We start from the raw sequence: 22,097 nt of genomic DNA, 5'->3' as shown, positions 1-22,097 counted from the left end.
CTCATTCACACACATACACTTTGGACAATTTAGCTTACCCAAATCACCCATACCACATGTCTTTGGACTTGTGGGGTAAACCGGAGCACTCGGAGGAACACGCAAACATGAGGAGAACATGCAAACTCCACACAGATATGCCCACTGATCCAGCCGAGGCTCAAACCAGCGACCTTCTTGCTGTGAGGCGACAGCACTACTGCACCACCGCATCGCCAAAATAGCCTATTTATACAGTTGAAGTCAGAATTATTAGCCCCCCTGAATTATTAACCCCCGTTTATTTTTTTCCCCAATTTCCGTTTAATGGAGAGAAGATTTTTTCAACGCATTTCTAAACGTAATAGTTTTAATAACTCTTTTCTATTAACTGATTTATTTTCTCTTTGCCATGATGACAGTAAATAATATTTGACTAGATATTTTTCAATACACTTCTATACAGCTTAAAGTGACATTTAAAGGCTTAACTAGGTTAATCAGGTTAACTAGGCAAGTTAGAGTAATTAGGCACGTTATTGTATAATGATGGTTTGTTCTGTAGACTATCAGAAAAAATATAGCTTAAAGGGGGTAATAATTTTGACCTTAAAATGGATTTTAAAAAATTAAAAACTTTTATTCTAGCGGAAATAAAACAATTAAGACTTTCTCCAGAAGAAAAAATATCAGATTCAGAATATCAGAATATCAATATTTGTATTCTGGTGTCTGCATTGCCTGTGCATTTGGGGAACAAGACCAAATTCAAATCTATTCAAGTCCTCCATCACAATTTTTGTTGTTGTTTCTCCCCCAATATGGTTTCATAAATAACCTCTTCTTTATTTCTTTATTATGTATAATTCTATCAGTGGCAGTTATAGCTCATTTGGTGCATTTGTGAGATAATACCACATAAACAAGTTATTATTTCTGCTTATTTTACATTTTAATTGTGTAGAAAGGGCAGCTTTGACATGAGTGTTTGTTGTGCCACACTCAGTCTGAACGGACATATTACTTTGGCCCCGTGGCATTAGGTTATTATGTCATGCTGATGAATTGGGGCTGTGCTTTCTATCAGAATTAAACAGGACTTGTATGCTTTGAGCCTAGAAATGCATTATGCCGAGCTGCTTTGACAAACGCAGAGTGAGGGGGTGGGGGGGAGCAAGAAATATGGGCCAGTGAGTTTTATCTAGGCCTCAGATTCTGTACTCTGGTGGGACATCACAGCCATGTGTTTTTTGACTGCGGGCTGTTTGAGCTTTTTACTGGAGAAAAAAAAAAAAAACTCTTTCAAAATGAAATGGTTACTAGACAAAAAGCACAAGTAACTCTGAGCTGTGGAGTTAAAAAAAAGACAGCACAGGACGGACGAATGAACTGTTAGCTTTTGACCTCGGTGATGGAGCAAGATTTTACAGTATTGTTGATTGTAGGGCTGGGTGATTAATTAAAAAGTAATCGAAATCGACACTCACAACTTATAATCAATCTAATTTTTCCAGTTTGACTTTTTTCAATTACTTTCCCTATCTGGTGTGGAGTCACGTGACCCCGCTCTGTTTATTCTTCTGTGCTGATGCTGACGTACACCTCTCAAAAAACATAACTCCAAGTTGCAACAATGCATAGCGCAAGCTCTGTGATTAGTTAGTTTGGTATTGTTGACAAGTGTGGGCGGGGCCGAGAGAAAGGTGCGAGTCTGTTGGAGCGAGTGTTTACAAGTGTCGAGTCTCGTGCAGGAGCTCCATATGGAGACTTTTGTTTTGTATTTACCTGATGATTATTGTACATCCACCAGTTACTGCTGCTGAACGAGAAAGTTTTAGCTACTTCTATTTTAAGGTAGTATTTAGAAAAAAACAAAAACCCAGGAAAAAAGCATGCATTTATATATATATATATATATATATATATATATATATATATATATATATATATATATATATATATATATATATAAGTGCTATTTTATTTAGAAAAGATGCTTCTTATTTTTTACCTTTAATATTAAAAACATTGAAATTAATTTATTTTGTTTCCAAAAGTGAAAGTTATTTTATATATATAAAAAAAAGTGACTGTTGGTTTTAGGCAATGTGTGTTTTCATTTCAGTTGTTCAACTTTGATGTTCAATAAATAATCATTGATAGTAGATAGTGTGTGTTTCCTTCAATTATTTTAAAGTCAAGTAATGCACCCTTCATTCAGAAATCTCTCACTTGTAATATGTGAGTATATTTACTGTACAAAACCTGTCAGATTTGGATTTTAGGCCAAATTGTCCAACCCTAGTTGATTGTGTCATATTCTCCAATGAAAAAACATCATTAATATAAATGATAAAAAAAATATTTCTAAAAAATGACTTGAAATTACTGTCATCTTCTGTGTGGTATGTGATGATAATCACCTGTATAAAAATGAACAAGACTGTATAGCTTTTACATCTCTTTTGGCAAGACGCCAAAGACTGTAGAATACAGAAGACATGTCACTCATATAGTTTTGAATGGGGAACAGTGTAACGGTCAATATGGCGAATTAAGCCTCAACTAGTAATACAGGAGCCAATCATCGATCGCTACAGGCAATTCTATGCGGGAGAAGCTCAGACCAGACGTTTGCATTTACGAATAAACACACTGGAATCTCAGCGAGTACTTGCTTCACAGACATAAGAAATATATCCACATATACTGTAGTTTGAAATCTAGAAAAATGAACCCACTACACTTAAAACAAACATTTTCTGGTTTTGTAATCTGTATGAAATGCACGTGAGGTACAGTTCATCCTGTCAAACACATCACATGACAGCAACTACTCAAACACCCACAAACCTGTAAACAAAGAGTCACTTTCATTTCTGGAGGAGATTCACCATTAAGATCAAGTAATTATTCAGAGGATGATAATGTGTAGAATGACCATAAATGAGGACCAACCTGAAAAAATGCCTATTTTGTTTGATTTGCACATTTAGAAACAAAACTTATGAGACAGTTGTTTAATTTTATTCATGATTCCAAATATGTAATGTGATTGTAAGCTTGGCTAACAGTTTTGGAGAATTTGATGTTTCTCCATTTAGACAGAATGCCTGAGCATACTGCCCCAGTGGTGTTTCAAAGATGGCCTTCAAGTGAATTGACTTGCCTTAAAGGGTCTTTGAAGACGCCTGATTTTAATAAATTACAAACAATCCTTCTCCTCCTCTTTTAAAAAATGGGTAAAAGATGTTTACAGTTTTAGTGTTTGGAAAAAAAGACTCAAATTGATAGCCTTTGAGCTCACTAGTCCTTTTATAAATTATCTTGAAAAGCATGTTTAAATGCACAAGGACAATTTGATAAAACTAAATATTCTCTGGCATTTGCTGGAATTGTGCTCTTCCTTCCCTTTTTCTCCTTTGTCCTTCTCTTGTGTATGTCATTAGACAATAGTTAAATAAAATGTTTTAAATGCAAAATAAAGTTTTAACTTAACAGGAGTATAATGAAATCAATATAATCACAACACAAATTGTCAAACAAAACTCTAAATGACAATATCTGTGCATGAAATCTGGAAGAATTATAGAATAAAACAAATATTAACCAGTCATTTTCAAGTCATCTAATTTTTCCCCACACAAACTGGTTTATGCAGGTAAAGTATTTTTAAAAGTATTTTTAGCTTTTCAAACAACAAAGCAAACAGAACCACAGTATATGAAATGTTGACAGAAGCTAACCATCGCTGCAAAATCATATATATGAAAGAATATTCAGACCCATCTCCCATCTAAATAGTCATATAGCTATATGAAATCCAGTGTTAATCCATCACCCCAGATGAATTAAATTGGAGTTCACACATTCTACACAGGGATTCATGATGGTCTAAGCCGCTCCATAATATGCAAATACGCACACATTCACACTGAAGCATGGTGAAGGTGTGTGTGTTTATAGCTCCCCATCACAAAATGAAATTTTAAGCCATTCGGTCACATTCAGAGCTCAGTCAGTACAGGAAATGCATTTTCCATTTCATCTAGAGCAGCTCTCTGGGCAAAGGGTCGTTTATGAAAGTGATTGTTATCATAATGTACACAATGATAGTTGAGTTTTTGCTGTACATTTCAGAAAGCCAACATGTAAAATGCATACAGCAACCCGAAGCAGATTTTGCTTCATCCCAGCAGGCACACAACGTCATTTTTAGGTTGTGATATCAGGTGACCAAAATTGAATGTTTAGCCAGCATTTATATTGATGTCCAATAGCGACGTTAAAGAGCCCCTATTATGCATTATAAAAGGTCATATTTAGGTTTTGGGGGTCTCCAGGCTGATATGCAAGCAAGATCCAAAAACACTTTCATTGTCTTATAATATGCATTTATTTTTATCTAATCATCCCAGCAACTGCCATATGATTTGTTCAGCAATTTATTTGTTCCCAAACCCCTCCTTTGCGTAAGGCTAATCTGCGGTGATTGGTCCGATGACCCAGTCTGTTGTGATTGGTTGACTGCATTCAGCGTGAGATGGAGAGAAATGCCCAGCACAGTTAAGAAGTAGTCAGAGCACAGAGTATATGTGTGAACCCAATGCAGGAATGCATTGAAGCAATGCAGTTAAACACCAGCATATTCCTCTATTCTTAACCCCAACCCCAAGTAATAACAACAACACACATTCAGTATTAATCTATTAAACTATTAATTAAACTATAAATTAAACTATTTTGAAAGTGGACTGCGCCGCACATGTGTGGAACATCTGATGGTGGCCATAGCAACAAACAACAGAAGATCGCAAGCACAAAACCCATTTAAATTAGTAAAGGAAGAAGCACCCGTTATGTTTTCAGCGTAGTTTTGGACACGATATGTGAAATAGCTCCAAAAAGATTTAACCTGAGAGATACAGTACAAGCACTGATCTATAATAAATAAGTGATTACAAGATGTGTGGAGCAATTACAAGTTACAACACATAAATAAATACATATTTTGCAAACTACTGAAAATGAGGCAACAATTTTAATCAAACTTCATGTTATGTAGGAAGGAGAAACACTTGCAGGATCTGGAGGAAGAAGAAACTGGTTCATACAAACGGTGTAACAGTTACTGACAAAGTCCCATACATTAGTACTCTTTGCTGATCCTTCCTTTAATAACAAACGGCTGGCAAATCCCACGCTGCAGGGTAGGTTATTGTATCAGTCATTAGAAAAATTACAGGAACAAACATAGCACACGGTTAGCTATACTGTGGTAACCCTTTACTCTCCACTGCTGCATGTCTGGCTATCTCTCAGTGATTGTAATCTTTGCGTTATGATCAATCCTATGATCCCTCACACTCCGCTAGTGTCTGAAGGGAAAGGCACATTCACGTTTTACCGGATCTGGCAGTTCATATTTGGTATTGTTTCTTGGCAACGTCGATACGAACAGGCAAATGATCCAGACAAAAGGCGAATCATTATAACGATTATGAAAATCAGATATAAAGATATTTTATATAGATATAAAAAGTCCATATATTTTATTATTTTATTATAATATATATGTATATATATATATATATATATATATATATATATATATATATATATATATATATATATATATATATATATATATATATATATTATTTTTTTTTTTTATTTTTTTTTTTTTTTTTATTGACATCTAATACTGGAATTTATTTGTCAGGTATGGCAACCAAAATCCAACGTTTAAAAGACGTCATAGTGGTAACTTCCACACAACGTCAAGCTTTAACATCATTAGACATTGATATTTAGTTGTATTTTAGGTTAGACATTAATCATTGACGTTGGCCTGTTGTTGGGTTCTAACAACAACCCAATTTTCATTTCCAAACAAAATGCGACACCCCCACGACTTTGGGGTACAACGTCAATCTGACGTCGTGTTGATGTCCTGTGCCAGTTAGTGGTCAACACAATGTCTCACGCATACATCTCTGTGACCTCTGAAAGATTTACTCTTTTATTTTTTTGTATATATACAAATGTAGGACCTCTAACATGCATATAAGGTGCCTCATTCTTAAACAAACTCCACTAAAGATGGCAGCCTGTAGCCGTAAGGACAAAAGCAAACACAATTATAGATATGAATGCTATCAATCACTGTGCATAGTCAGGTAGTATCGATAGCAGGAAGAAAATGCATCAGCTTTGACACAGAAATGACTCTCTGAATAATATCTCATTCAGGGATTGCCAGATAGCCAGAGTAAGCACAATTTCAACGCTGCATCCTCGTATTGTCTGCTGCTAGATGAATGGCTCGCGTTTAGCTGAGCTAGACCCTGCAATCCATCATTATGTAGAATAGATTGCCACATGGAGGATTTGTTTTATGAATAACATTTAATTGCAGGCATGCACGAGTTCTCGCACAATAAACAATAATAGTTCATTTGAAGCTTGTTTTATCACGGCGTGTCTTAAGTAGCCATGGATGCTGAAAATGAGTCTTCATTATGATACAGGAACAGTCGGTTAGCCTGGAGGTTTTGTATTAATTATGGATTATGCAGCCATGCTTTGATTTGTGTTTGGTTTGGTTAGGTGTTTCTTCAGATGCCAGAATTTTCTCTGTTGGTAATTTTTCGTTTTGTTTGAATTGCTAAATTCCACAAGTGGTGGAAAACAGTGCGCCAATCTTAATTCAAATCCGGGTGTGTTTAAGGATTACGGATGCCTGTCTAAGTATGAAAACCAATTGGATTTAAGTTATAATCTCATTCCAAGTCCTTGTGGAGTTCTGGAGCTTTATGTAATGCAGCTTGACTGTGAGTCGCTCAGTGTGGCGAGTCAGCGATCCGTCATTTTTTTTTCACCCTCCGCTCTGCTTGTCTTTGTTTCACATGAAATGAACTTATTCACTTAATCTCTTTGTTAGACAGATGAATGTAAATGTTCCGAACAGCTCAATGGTCTGTGAATGCACGGCTTATCGCTCTCAAACAGGACTGTTGATTTCAGGTGCTCTGGTTACATTCACGCTCGCATACTTGGTTTGTCATGAATATTAAACCCTGTTTTTTTTCATCGTACTATTTTCTCATGTTTAAAATATGTTATAATCATTCTCAGGGCTGAAGTTCACAAGAAGCAGTTTTTAGTGAGAGTATATTTAGTGGGATGAATTGATAACAATCTTAAAATAGTATTTTTTTTATTTATGATGGAGTAAAAGAAAGACTTCACATGATAATACTTGTTAATACTGTTGTTAAGAACAATAATAATGTGAAAAAATGTTAATATTAACGCATTAATCAAATGGAATCTAAAGTATTCTATATATACTGTACACTGGTATAAGAGATCTTCAACTAAGATGTTTGAGTAAAATGTCAAATTTGCTTTATTCTAAATAGCTCTTGTAAAACTTATTGGAGTATTTTCTTTTTGGAATTCGCTTTTATTTGTTGTGACTAGAAGATCGGGTTTATTTCACCAGATGTTGATTTCTTAACTCTTCTTAAGCATTGTGTAGTCTAAATAAAAATATATTATAAATGTCTGAAAATATGGCACTTTTAGCTATTTTATACACAAATAAAAAGCTCTAAATGACAAAATTGTCTTTAGGTTTGGAAGAAATGTTATCAATATTGTCAATCATTTTCAGAATAAAACAAAAATTATGTTTTATTTACCTTAAATTAAATAACTTTAAATTGTAAATTCAGAAAAAAACTGAGAATTTGGGTTTTTATTTGCTCCCCAGAGATTTGTACTATTGAAGACAAAATCATTAGCACTTCTGTAAAATTTGAATTCTTATTAAACATTTTCCAAGTAAGGTTTGACAGAAAAATATATTTTTTTCAAAGTATTTATTATTTTATTTTTCTCCTGGAAAAAGTATTATTTCTGTTGGTTTCACTTAAATATTAAAATTTTAGATTTTTTTTTAAATGTAAAAACTGCTTAGTCAATATTATTATCCTCCTTAAGAAATATTTTTTCTCTTCCCTAATTAGCTAATTAATTTTGTCTAATTAACCATTTAAGCCTGTAATTTGCACTGTAAGCTAATTATCTTGCAAATTAGCTAGTACTAAAATCATGGCAAAAAAGAAATAAGCTATTAGAAATGACCAATTCAAACTATGTTTAAATATGTGTTTAATCTTTCCTCCATTAAACAGCAGATGAGGAATATTTTAAGAAGTATTCAAGTTTCACAGGGCTAATCATTTTGGGCCCTATCATACACCCTGCGCAATAAGGCGCAAGACATGTTTGGCACGATTTGTTGCTATTTTCAGACCAGCAACCCTAATTTTCACGTTTTGCACCACGTTGTTTAAATAGCAAATCTATTTGCGCCACTTTGTGGACTCATGGGTGTTCTGGTTTAAAAAGGAGGTGTGTTAAGGCGCATTGTTGGCAAGCTGCTATTTTGAGAAACTGAAATAGACCATGCCATTGATAGTCCAGCACAGAGCGCATTAGTTATGCGCCTGTGCAGGATCAAATTCTTAATACACACAGGATGTACAGCAATACACAAATATCTTTACATATGAAAGAAATTAAAGGATTAAAATGTTGCAAAAATTATTATTTACTACATAAATATAAAAACCACTATGTCCATGCCTTCTTCGTGTCCAGGGGGCTTTTTTAGCTAATTCATGACAATTTGCATTTGTATAATGATATTATTATTATTAGCAGTATTATTTATTATAAGCATATTTATATTGGTTTTAATGTAAACAAGTTTAGATTTGTCCAGCTGTCAGGTTTTGCAGACGTATGCATCACCATATGGGGCATAGGAATCGGACGTGTGTTTGAATATAACTCTTTTTTTAACCACACTTCGTTGTCATTGTTCATTTATTTGTTTGCTGGAAATTAGAACTGAATTTAGAAATAGTTTTGAAACAAATCTTTGCACTTAAGAAACAAAATTAAATATGTAGGCTAATGAATGCCTTCAGTGAAGTGCGTACAACACTGTTTCTTTATCCTTTATAAAGGAGTAAAGTATAGAGTAAAAGTAAAGTAAAAAGAAAGTAAAGAGGCTGAATGGAGGAGGTTCATTCTTTATCCTCGCGCTGCAGATGGTCTGTTTAACTGTTTTCTTGCTAGTGTAGCATTTAGTTTTTCCACTTACAAAGTCTGCCATGTAAACAGCAAATGTGCCATGGCGTGATGCAACTGAATCTTTAAGGGAATGTGAGATGAGACTCTGATTGGTTTAATGCACGTTATGCTCAAAACACACCCAGAACTCATTAAGAGAATAAGCTCAACCCTGTTAGACCATGCACCAGGGTGCAGACTGTATTTTTCCATCCTTAAAATAGCAAAAGTGGATTGGCCTTATAGACTTTGCGCCTAGACCATTAAAATAGATCCCTCTGTCTTCACCTGTACAGTATATGTGTATTATTTGCTGACAAATATGCTATCATATGTTAAGAATGTTGAGTTATTTGCATGCTCTGAACAGTGATATTGACATTGTTCCTGGCTGCCCCCTCTTTACCGTGGCCCTGGTTGTTCCTCTCCTCCATTTCTTTTATCTTTCCTTTCTCACCTGTCAGCCTGCTGTCTTCTTAAATACCAATGTAATTCTTCATCCTAATGATGAAATGTGCAAACATCTCCATAAACCTCACCTCCTGCTGTATCCAGTGACAAAGCAGGCTAGCGTTTAATCCTGTTATGAATCTTCTTCAGAGATGACTTTTGAGCATTTCTGATTACCCATGCCACTATAAGACATCAAGGGGCCTTGCATTTAATTACAATGCGAGGTTCATCTTATACAATGTTCTGCGACTCATTAAAGGATGAATATGAAGAGAAATGTGCCTTTATTGTAAACCCTGGACTCTTTGTCAACAATGTGATGAATGGCTTCTGATATAGCATGTAAAATTACCTCACAAGCCGCACGTAGCGAGCAATTTGTTAGTCTGACGAGTAGCTCCATAAATCACCTCCTCTTCTCACATGAATTGATCAAATCAGGGCTGCCCATGTGAAATGAGACGCTGTGCCGCTACGGATGCCGTGATGAAGAAAAGGCTGCATCGAGTGCACAAAGACTGAAAATATCCAGCAAAATACCAACTAACTCCTCTCTCTCTCAGCTGACTTACTTTCATCTGAGATCAGTATGTAAAAATATTCCCCCCTGTTCCTTAAGGACAGGGCTGGATACGCATACTCGGTTAAAGGACTGTTTGATCATAGCGAACAGGTCGGGCTGTGTGATGTTGACTTATAAGTCATTTTGCTTTGAATGGCGGATTTGGGACAGTATCATTGATCCTCTGAATCTCCACTGGCTCTCGGCTATGTGCTAAAAGATGCCTTGATCTCCTCGCTCATGCTAGTTTGCGCTCTAAATCAGCCATATTGCTTATGTCAACATGATCAGGCCTTCCTTTGGTAGGTGCAATGCAGAGAAGGCTAACAAAATCTGTCCGTGGTCAAATCACGGGCTGCGGTTTGTGTTTGGTATTAAGGGGTATGTTTACTTGATCAAAATAGAAAAGTTTTGCGTTCTGATTTTGAAGAGTTTTGTTTACAGGCAACAAATTTGTCAAACTATCAAGAACTTTGTACTTTATTATGCATTCCGGGTCAGTAGTTGGCAACGCCAGTGCCAAATTGAGATTTAAACATCATTGTTTTATAGAATAGGGCTATATTTGACCAAGATACAACTCTTGAAAATCTGAAATCTAAAAGAAAAAGAAAACATTTACTCGGGTTAAAATACTTGGGTTTAAAAAATACCACAACATTTAACCCAACTATAGGTTATTATAGCACCATCCCAACTATTGGTTATTTTAACCTAATGCATTGGGTTATTTTTGATTAAATGTTTTTTTTTCCATTTCTGTATTACTACTATTGCTACTATTACTACACTGTAAAAAATGATTTGTTCACTCAACTTAACTTGCATTGACTCAGTTAAGTTGTATTTACTAAATTAACTTAGTTTTCTTAGCTTAAAATGTTTAGTTGACAGAGTTAAATAATTGACCCAACTACTTATTTCAAGTTAACTGGACTTGCAAAGTTTATTTTTAATAGTTTAACTTACGTTATCAAGTTAGCAGAACATGCTAAGTTTAGTTTAAATAGATTAACTTACATTTTCAAGTTCACTGAACTTAATCTAGCAGATTTTCTCAATTAGAAAAAGAACAGACAACGAAATGCTTTACACATTTTTTTAAAGGTTTTTACTCCCAATTTAGCAATTACACACTAACAATATAATTGTCTTTACAAAGTATTTTTTCTCACAAAGTAATTTTTTCAAAGTAAAGGTAAAGTGACAGTAATCTCAAGAGGAGAAAAACAATAACCGTACCTCTAAAAACAACTAACACAGGCTCTTGGAAAAAAAAAATCACATTATAAAAATGATAATAAAATCTGATCTCAACATCTTTATTTTTAAGCGAGTGTAAAGATTGCATATATCTGCTCTAATGGTCATTTCCAGGAGTCATCTCTCTGCTCAGCTCTTCTTCAGAGTCTGTGCTGTATAAAAAATACCAAACAATAAAAAAAGCTTTACATTTCTTTCTATACCTTACAAAATCTAAAACACTAAAGCTAAAAGACATAAACACAACATGTACACCAAATATTATTTGCCTACAAATCATTACTTGCGTTATGGCAGTGCTTCAGCTTTTTGTGTCTTATGACAATTCGTTAATTGGTTGTAGTGAGACTTGCAGCTCCACTTAATTTATCAACACCAAATGCCCCACACTGCTACACATTTATACTGGGAACAATACACTGACAATCAGTTCATATATGTCATTTTACGAGTTATAATACACATTTGAAGAAGCGTTACTTACTAAATGTGATGACTGAACAATTTAAAAGTGGTGAAAAATATCCCATGTGTCTGACTTCTTCTGGCGCTTAACCGGCAGTCTGCAAACTGACTGGATTAGAAGTAAAGGGGCATAACTTAAAGGATGCTGGTTCAGCATATGTTTTTAAGTTGAGTTGAAAAACACTCCATTACAGACTAGTTGAAACTGAACTTACATTTTAAGTTCCAGACACTTAAGCGGTTTTATCCGTTTAATGTAGATCGGCTATGAAGTGCGCATTTGTTTGATCAATAATTAAGAATGCTGGTGAAACTCACACAGATAGCTGATTTGATAAAAAAATAACAACATTATTGTGTTAGAGCATAAATAAACTTTATAATGCAAAAACAACATTATGTACACACAATAATACAGCTGTTCTGGGTCAGTTAAATCAGTTGACTGTTGGAATTCTACATTTTTAACCCAACTGGTTGAGTTATTAAGTAAATAACCCTATAAAGGTTAAAAATAACCCAACAAAGCACCAACTCTACTATTGGGATAAATAAATAACTCAATGTTTTTTAGAGTGTAAATACTGAGAAAATCAGCCCAAATAATTGCTTAGCACTACTCCTTTCTAATTAAAAAAAATCAAGTCTTGATATGTTTACAATAATACAATTGCAAAATATCTTCATGGTACATGATCTTTACCTAATATCCTAATGATTTTTAGCATTAAAGACAATACAACACGTATTTTAATACATTTCTACATATATATATGCCTTTTAAGACGGGTTTTGTCATCCATGGTCGCATATTAAAATGGTTTCTCAAGGATCGTGCAACCCTGAAGTCTAATGAGTAGAGTAATGAGCCTGAAAAATGGCTTTGACATCCCAAGAGGCAATGCATTTTCAAATATATTAAAACAGAAAACTTTTATTTTAAGTCATAAACACTAATGCCCTTTAAACAATAGTGTATATTGAGTTTCAGTTCATTCATTCATTTTCCTAACACAGGGAGAACATGCAAACTCTACACAGAAATGCCTACTGACCCAGTCGTGACTCAAACCGCCAACCTTCTTGTTGTGAGCAACCACTCAGCCACTGTGCCGCCCCTGAATTTCAGTTCATATATTTAATTTTCCTCACACTCCCTTCACATGAGAAAAGTCAACCTGAACTGAAATTGTATGTATTCTTAGATTTCACATAGAGCTTGATGGCTGAGAAATGTTCCAGTTTTGATTTTCTGTCAATTTTAGACCTTAACCAGCTTAGATTATCTGGCTTGGTTCCAGGTCATGATAGTGCTCCACCAGCAACACTGTTTGCAATTTAATCACTTTTTATAGCTTTTTAAATTTTAGCTAGATGAAAGAAAAAATAACTCTGGAGAGTTTGCAGAAATAAGAGTGAAACAGTGCGTTGCGTTCAATGTTGGCTGAAGGCACCAAAGGGTTCAGATGTTTGATCAGATGCTAATCAATTGGGAATGCAGCAGAGAGAGGCGTGAGCTCCATTGATTCTACTCTTCTACAGAGCACAGCCATCACACAGCGCTCAAATAAACAAATGACCACACCACTGGGGGTACTGTGTACTAGGACACAATGACACATTTCCAGCAGTTTCATCATTTTTTTTCAACTGTAGTCTAAGCAAAGCAACCCATGAAATAAATTGTTTATAAAGAATAGCTACACAAAAGATGGTTACAGTTGTCAATTTATTCATGAATATGCAACTACAGTGCAACATTGCTGTCAGTGGTTAGCTTTTTTTTAAAAACCGATCCGTGAGAGCTTTAAAGGGAACATATCATGAAATCTGACTTTTTGCTTGCTTTAAGTGCTACAATATGGTCTCTTGTGTATCTATACACTGGAAATGTGAAAATGGAAAACCCAGTAACTTTGTTTTGGCAAGTCTTTCTCTGCAAACGTGGTGCAGACAAGCTGTTCAGATTTCCATCACCTAGTGAAGTAACAAGGGATCTTATTTTATTTTTAGTTTATTTGACGCTGCTTAATCTGCACTTTAAAAACAAATTAGAACATCATGTAAATGTTTGGTTAACTGTATTTTTTGTTTGCTGCACAGATGAGAGCTGTTTTTTTCACAGAGACCAGAACTATGGCAATATTTTTTCCTAAAAACACTCAGCATCATTTATTATACACTATATTGTCAGGTGAGGGACGTTTCACATTTTCTGTAAGGATAAGACAATTGTACTAATAATGTAATGTTTAATAGTAAAGGACAGAACATCTGGACAGAGCTGTAACATGCTATTCAGTGAATCAATTTAATCAAATAACTACATACATGTTGAGGGGGTTGTATCTCTTAATTTCACATCCCAATGTTGACGGGTATGATCTGGAGTGTCAGAATAAAAGATTCACCATCTTGTGCAAAGCAGTAACTCATAAAAGCTGACTTATTCTCCTGCGTCAAGCGCACAGGTATAGTCCGGCGCAGACTTCACACGGTTCGCATACGCCTCGCCGTGACTGATGCCGATGCTGATGTGCACCTCTCAAAAAATGTAACTACACTTTGCAATGATGTGTAACGCAAGCTCTGTGATTGGTCAGCTTGGTAGCTGTGACGAGTGTGGGCTGTGCTGAGAGCTGCGAGCCTGATAGAGCGAGTGTTTACAAGTTTGAAGGAGCTCCAGATGTAAACTTTTGTTTTGTTTACTTTATGATTAAAGTTGTTGCACATCCGCTGGTTCCCACCTCTGAATAAACTGAAAAAACTAAAGCAAGTTTTAGCTACTTGTACAGTAAGGTAGCATTCAGAAAAAACAAAACACCCGTGAAGAAACTCAGCACAGAGAAACATGAAAACCTACTGCTATTTTTTCAGAAGTGTTACTGCAGAGCAACACAAACAGCACACAGAGATATTTAAAAAAAGGCATGTGCCGTGGGTCACGCCGATCACACAATGCAGACGTATAAATCAGCCTTACGGTTACGTTTACATGACAACAATATAGCCTAAAAGGGATATGTTTTTAAAAAATGTCATATTTACATGACAATGTTTTTAAAATGATTCATGTTTACACAAGCGAAAATGGTCAAAGACACTGTATTACATATGCTAGGCCAGTACTGGGCGCTGTCACCTTGTTAGTAAAAATAACGGTAGGGAAGTGATGACAGCGTGTGGTCAGTGACTCGGTGCTAATGTGTACGTAGAATTTGCCATGTGTGTAATAAGAATAATTCACACTTTGCGGATGCGTGTTAGAAACACTTGAGCAACATCAACATTACCACATCCATCATTGTTGTGTGTTTGTTTGCCTTCTACACCTCCCACAACACATGCCATACACACGTTTTCATGTATTTACACGAACTCGACAGCAGTGGCATTTTCGAAAACTTTCATTTTTAAACCTAAATTTTCAAATGTACGTATGCGTCATCAGTCTCAAAACACTGCTGTCGTATAAATCAGTGGTTCTCAAAGTGGGGGTCGGTACTCGGGGGGTCGCTTGGTGCTTAACAAAAATCTAATTAATTTTATTAAACTATCAAAATTAGCATATTTTATGCAAAAAATTTAAAAATACACTTTACTTCAACCTTTACTTTCAAATCTTCATGAGTTTCATCCTTCTGACAAAAGAGATAGTTTGAAAAATGTAAAAAATCCTGTAACAATTGACTTCCATAGTATTTGTTCTTCCTACTGTGGAAATCAATTGTGACCAGTTTTCAGCTTTCTTCAAAATATCTTCTTTAGTGTTCAGCAAAACACAGTTTCCTCCAGGTGCTCCGGTTTCTCCCATGGTCCAAACACATGTGCTATAGGTGAATTGAATAAACTAAATTGGCCGTAGTGCATGTGTATGTTTGTGAATGAGTGTGTATGGATGTTTCCCAGTACCGGGTTGCAGCTGGAAAGACATCTGCATAGACATTCTGCTGTGGCATCCCCTGATGAATAAGGGCCTAATCCGAAGGAAATTGAATAAATGAATAATACTACAAAATATTTAGATTTAAAATAAATGCTATTTCATTTCAGCTTCCTATTCTTCAAATATTACTGAAACAAACTAAGCCAAAGGAAAATGAATGAATGAATGAATGAATGATTGAATGAATGAATGAATAATCATGGTATGACTGTAGAAAATGAGCTGAACCCAGTCACTTAACCTTGTTTACTTGTTTCTGGTTCATGTTCAAAAACTAAATGAAAGAATCTCTTTTGATGTACACCTTGCTACTCGGTCAATGATTCAAGGACAATTTGTTCAGTTACTAAAGAAAAGACACACAAAGTTTAGTAAAGAACACAATAGGTTTCATCTATCAAGCCCTCTGTAATACCTGAGGGAAAACACGAGCAACAGCAAACACTGACCTTTCCAGCCTACAGCGTGGAGGTGAGAGTGAGGCTCTTCACAACAACTTTGGTGATCCTCTTCCTTTAGAAGTTTAACGGAGGAAGTGGCCTGAAATTCACTGTGTTTTTTGAATTATTAAAGTGTCATTTTTCAACAGAATTGTCTACATAAAGGCAGAGAGTAAATCGTTTTCTCACTTGTCCTGAGGCCAAAAGCTTATTTTGTATCTTTTTAGTGAGTTGAGTTGAACTGGCCTGCTTTTTAATGGTCTCAACTTTAGCTTGTATTTCAGCAGTTCTTTTTTGAAAAACAATACATTCTTTGAAAAGGTTTTTACTGTTAAATAACATTAAACTTATAATTTTATGACGTATATGCACGACTTTAGGGTCAGAAAGATTTTACATTGTATTATTATATTTTTTTTATGAAATAATATTTTATTTTAGCTTGTTTATAGTACAAATATCTAAAGCATTTTTTTTTCTGAAAACAAGACAGTATTTTTTGCTTGTCTAGAAAATGCTTCCTGATTTAGAAATTGTTGGATATTTGGACAAGAAGCAAGACAAAAACCCTAAAAAAAAAAAAAACTCTTTTTTTGCAGTGTATATTACAATCTCCATAAAATATTAACCATCATAAATCTTTTAAGTTATTGATTATAAGCAGCAAATTATTACTACTCAGCAAATCAGCAAATAAGAATGCTTTTTGAAAGATCATGTGAATATATGTTAAGCTTAAAATTTTGCCTTGCCATCAAAGGAATAAATTACATTTTAATGTATTATAATTTCACATTAACATTTATTTTACAATTGTTCATGTAATTTACAGGGATAGGATTTGCTGCATTTTAAATACAGCTTTGGCAAGACTTTCAAAAACTATAAAACATCTTGCCACCAAACCTATAAATGGTGTTTATGACATTTATTTTATTTTATTTTATTTTATTTTATTTTATTTTATTTTATTTTATTTTATTTTATTTTATTTTATTTTATTTTATTTTATTTTATTTTATTTTATTTAAAAAAAAATTATTTTAAAATTTTAAAATTTTTTATTTATATTTTATTTTATTTTATTTTATTTTATTTTATTTTATTTTATTTTATTTTATTTTATTTTCATTCAGTCATTCATTCATTTTCTTTTCGGCTTAGTTCCTTTATTCCTCTAGGGTCGCCACAGCGAAATGAACCGCCAACTTATGCAGCATATATTTTATGCAGCAGATACCCTTCCAGCCGCAACACCGGGAAAATTATTTTATTTTATTTTATTTTGTTTATCATGTGTGGTTGTAGTTCATTTTAATACAAATATTATCCTTCTGCAACCTATGCTTGGTTTACAACAATTTCACAAGCTGTAGCAATACACAGAAAGGTTTTCAAATCTACTGAATGTTGTTTTAATACCTCAGCACTTTTTTAAATTTGTTCATCTGTAGTAGTCCTAAAGGCAGAAAAAGAAATAAACAGATGTATTTTCTTTGCAGGGTCAGCAATAAACTCCTTTATTTAATTGTGTACTCTTGACATCTAAATTAGAATGGCTGGATTGCTGGAAATAAACAGCTGCGAATCACTCAAAGATTTTTAACACTTGATATTATGAGCACTCTGATATCACCTACAGTCCTGAACTTCAATAATATGGCAAATTAGGTCATTATTAGGATGATTATTTTTTCATTTTACAGTATTCCTTACTTATACTCTGCCCTGTGTCTGTATTATTGTTTCAGTGGCATCCCTGGGAAGAACTGCGGTACCATTATTCTCACTGCAGAGGAACTTGGAAACTGTCGGGTAAGTCAGCAGTTTTACAGGACTTTATTCTCCACAGAATAGTTTTTACTCTGATATAATTGATTTTTTTTAAACCCCCTTTTCTCTTCGAAATGCTTGCAACTATTCAGCAGCGAAAACCTTTACTGAAATGATTCACTTTGATAAGAAAGCTGACTGTTTTACTCTTGAGATCAGACCATTCACCGCCTGGCAGCTAAATACATTATTCCTGAGAAATGAACAGCGGGCTGAAATTTAAGTTATCTCCATAGACAAAAGGAAAACAACTTCAAAAACCATTTGAACACCAAAGCTATTTTTTAAAAATGTATTTCCTTTTTTACTGGCAAAATATTAAAAGCATAAATAATGGAGCAACACAAGTCGTGGTATTTGTAGTCACAGGTTTACATCATTATTTAATACTTCTACCATGTATTATTGACCATCTTTTACACTGACATTAACTATGTAAAGACCAGAATATGGGCTGAAGGAGCAGCAGTTGAAAAATGACAGAGAGTTCAGTAGCGAAGATCATTACTGCGATGCCTGCTGGGTGCGATAAAAGCTTTTGATCTGATAAACAACAATAGCTTTGTTTGTCTCTTTTGTTTTTCTGAATGCTTTCAGTATAAAGTTCCTGCTATGCTATTTTAAAGATTCCATTAGCTTTAAAGGCCTCCTACATTAGCGTTACATGTATGTAAGCTGTAAGAACACTTGACATTTCTCATAATAGACAGCTTAAGACAAAATTATTAGCCCTCCTGTAAAAATGTAAAAAAAAAAAAAAAATTCCAAATATTTTCCAGGTGCTGTTTAACAGAGAATTTTTTTCTTAACGCAGTGTTAAACATTAAAGTTTACATAACTAATTTCTAATAATATATATATATATTTTAGTTATGATAGCAGTATATAATATTTTACTAGTTATTTTGCAAGACAGTATTCCGCTTAAAGTGCAATTTCAAAGGCTTACCTAGGTTAATTAGCTTAACTAGGCAAGTTAGGTTAATGATTAATTTGTTTGGAAGCCAATCAAGAAAAAAAAGGGGTCTAATAATATTCATCAGTTTAAATTTTTTAGACTAAAATAAATGAGACTTTCTCCAGAAAATATGCTGATAAACATCACTTGATAAATATTTGAAAAAGAATTCAAATTTCACAGGAGGGTTTTTTCATGTTTTTTTTCATAGTAATTTGTGCCTAGTTTCAACTGCAAGTAGCAAAAATTGAGCGGTTACACAAATCAAATGAACGGGTTCTGTTTTTCTTACATTTTTGGACCTGTCATGTATGTTTGAAGCATTCATTAAAACATGAAGTAAAATTTCCATTTAAGCACTAATGAAATGTGTTCACTATTGTGCACATCATATCATGAAACCAAACGTCAATCAAACATCCACCAGTCTGAATTGCCTTTTTGCACAGAGATGTAATGATATCATCAGTTTATCCTTTTAACCACAGTGCAAAAAAACTGTGTGTATGCATTTTTACCAACACAAGCCAAAGGCTGAACTTATGTAAGCTTTGCGTAAGAAGTAAAGATGGATTTATTTGCGACCAGTTCTTTCTTTTTGGAAACAATGCTTTTGAACCTTGAAAATTTGCTCACTTTTGAAGCAATATTGCATGAAAGATAATATCTGAAAAAATATTATAGGGGCACAATCAGTTCTTATTAAACACAAAGAGGAAAATTGCCAACGCTTTCAATGATGCAATAACTGGTGCCACAGCTTGAGTGAAAACAGTCTGGGTTTCTTTAAACTGCATGAAAAATGTAAGTGAATTCGAATATGGATATTATGGCCTCCTCAAATAAATTCCATTTCAATAGTCCATTTCAAAAATGGACTGTTAGGTGCTGATAATGATGCATATGAACTCTCACAGCATCCTTAGAAGCTCTTTAGACAATGTTGTAACATGCCATATTACTTTCTGCATTGATTGTCTTGCCCTATTAAACAGAAGAGGATCAAACATCAGGCATTAATTTATTTGCTTATGCATTTTAAATTTCCTGTGATGCAAGCCTTTTTTGTTGGTGGATACCAAAGGCATTGAGATGGTATCAGTGATTAGCACTAAATAGAGATGATAGAAGGCTTCTCTTTTGCTGAAATCTTCTATACACATTCAAAATGCCATATTATAGTTAACCATAACCATAAAATTGAATAATTGTTAGTTGTTTTATTTTTAATTATATATTTAAATATAAATCAGTCAATATCAATAAAAACGGCAAATGCATATCTCTGTCTTTTAAATCAACCTCCCACCAGTGATAACACTTATTTACTTTTCATGAAATAATAAAATTTTGACTTCATTTCAAATGAAGCAGACGTTAATTCAGGATTCACTTTGATGCAGTGAGTCATTCTCAATCAGTACAGAAAATGTCTTTGAAGGATTCATTAAAAGATTAAAGCGAGAATTGTTTTTAAATGTAGCCAACAAAGATAATAGAACATGTTATAATTTCCAGTCTATAGCAATTTTATTTAAAACCTCTTTCATCTCATCCACAGCCATTGTAGATTAACTGGATGAGGTCAGTGATCCTTGAAAAAAAGACTTTTCTTTTCCATCCCTCCCATCTCTTTATCATGTCTTTTCAGTGAAATGTTCCTGTTTCGTTCTTCTGTCTAGTAAAGTTTACTCTGTCACCGGTGATAGTGCTCATTAAACCGCTGAAATAGCAGCGCAGAGTAAATTACAGCTTTTCCGGGTTGTAAATGGCCATGTTGCATTGACTACAGGCTCAAACACACACAAAGGACTGCTCATTTGAGAGATCTATTGCACGCGCACACAGCCTCACTCAGGCTCATTTGAAATGCTCAAAAAGCTTTTCCCCTCTGTGATAGTAATATATTGCTCCATCTGCTTGATCTATATATATTTCACATGCTAGATCAAAAGATTTTACAGGATGTCATAAAAGGCTGGTTTTTGATCAGGTGCATGCAAAAAATGGCTTTGAGGAAATGCGTCATGTGGAGATGAACCTTGCGCTTAATAGAAAGAACAATGTTTTGAAATATCTTGGAAAGTCTCTATGCGAATTCTGTTATTATTTACTCACACTCACAGGGTTTCTGCAGGGTCTTAAAAAGTCTTAAAATGCCTTAAATCTCAAAATCTACATTTTAGGCCTTAAAAAGTCTTAAATTTACTGAAATATTGTGTTGTAGGTCTTAAATCTTTTTTAAACAGGTCTTAATTTTTCTTAGTTCGTGTATTGCTACCCAATCTGGCCAAAAACAATACAATCACCACAGTCCATCTCAATAAAACTTTAAACTTTTTATTTAAATGGCAATTTTTAACTCTGTTTATCATAAGGATTTAATTATTATCCTTACAATAACATTTGTTTAAAAATGCACAATGTGTTTACTGCTGAAGACACCGACCTGGGCAGATTGTTGTGCATAGATTTAGTTTATTATAGTTTTTTTAAACTTTTAAAACATTTGTTAATTTTTTACATTTTATTTTAAAGAAAGTTTATGTTGGAAAAAAAAAGTGTATGGATACAACTAGAGCTTGTGTGTTTTTACAGAATATTTAAAATATTTTGCTAAGAAATATCTAAAATATTTAAACTTTTTATTATTAATGTATTATTGTGTTATTAAATGTATTAAATCATAATAAAAATCTTTTCTATCTGGAACATTTGAAAAATTTCTTAGCATTTAACCCTTTATGAGTCTAAAATTTCATTCATAACGGTCTTAAAAAGGTCTTAAAAAGTCTTAAATTCAACTTTGTGATAACTGCAAAAACCCTGCTTCATGTCATTTCAAGCTCACGAGACTCATGAGATCTTCAGAACATAAATGAAGATTTTTTTCAAAGTACCTTTGTGTACTGCTTAAGTTGACTAGCCTTTTGTTATGTATGTGGTGGCTGTGCAATTAATCGAAAATTCAGTTTCGATAACGATTATTGCATCATATACCGCCCCCTTTCCAGTTGTACACATTTGTTGCTCTGCAAAGCCCGGTTTCAC

The 22,097-nt window shown here is 34.0% G+C and overlaps 1 protein-coding gene across 1 annotated transcript in view; it reads left to right on the top strand.

Moving 5' to 3' along the window:
- Positions 1-22,097, top strand: part of cpne5a (copine Va) — a 128,105-nt gene that overhangs the window by 45,277 nt on the left and 60,731 nt on the right. The window contains 1 exon segment of the mRNA XM_056464336.1: positions 18,007-18,070. Within this exon segment, the coding sequence (XP_056320311.1) occupies positions 18,007-18,070 (64 nt within the window).

This window comes from Danio aesculapii, chromosome 8 (assembly GCF_903798145.1).
Source record: "Danio aesculapii chromosome 8, fDanAes4.1, whole genome shotgun sequence".
Classification (NCBI taxonomy): Eukaryota; Metazoa; Chordata; class Actinopteri; order Cypriniformes; family Danionidae; genus Danio; species Danio aesculapii.
The sequence above is the reverse complement of the archived record's forward strand: the minus strand, read 5'-3'. Positions and strand labels throughout refer to the sequence as shown.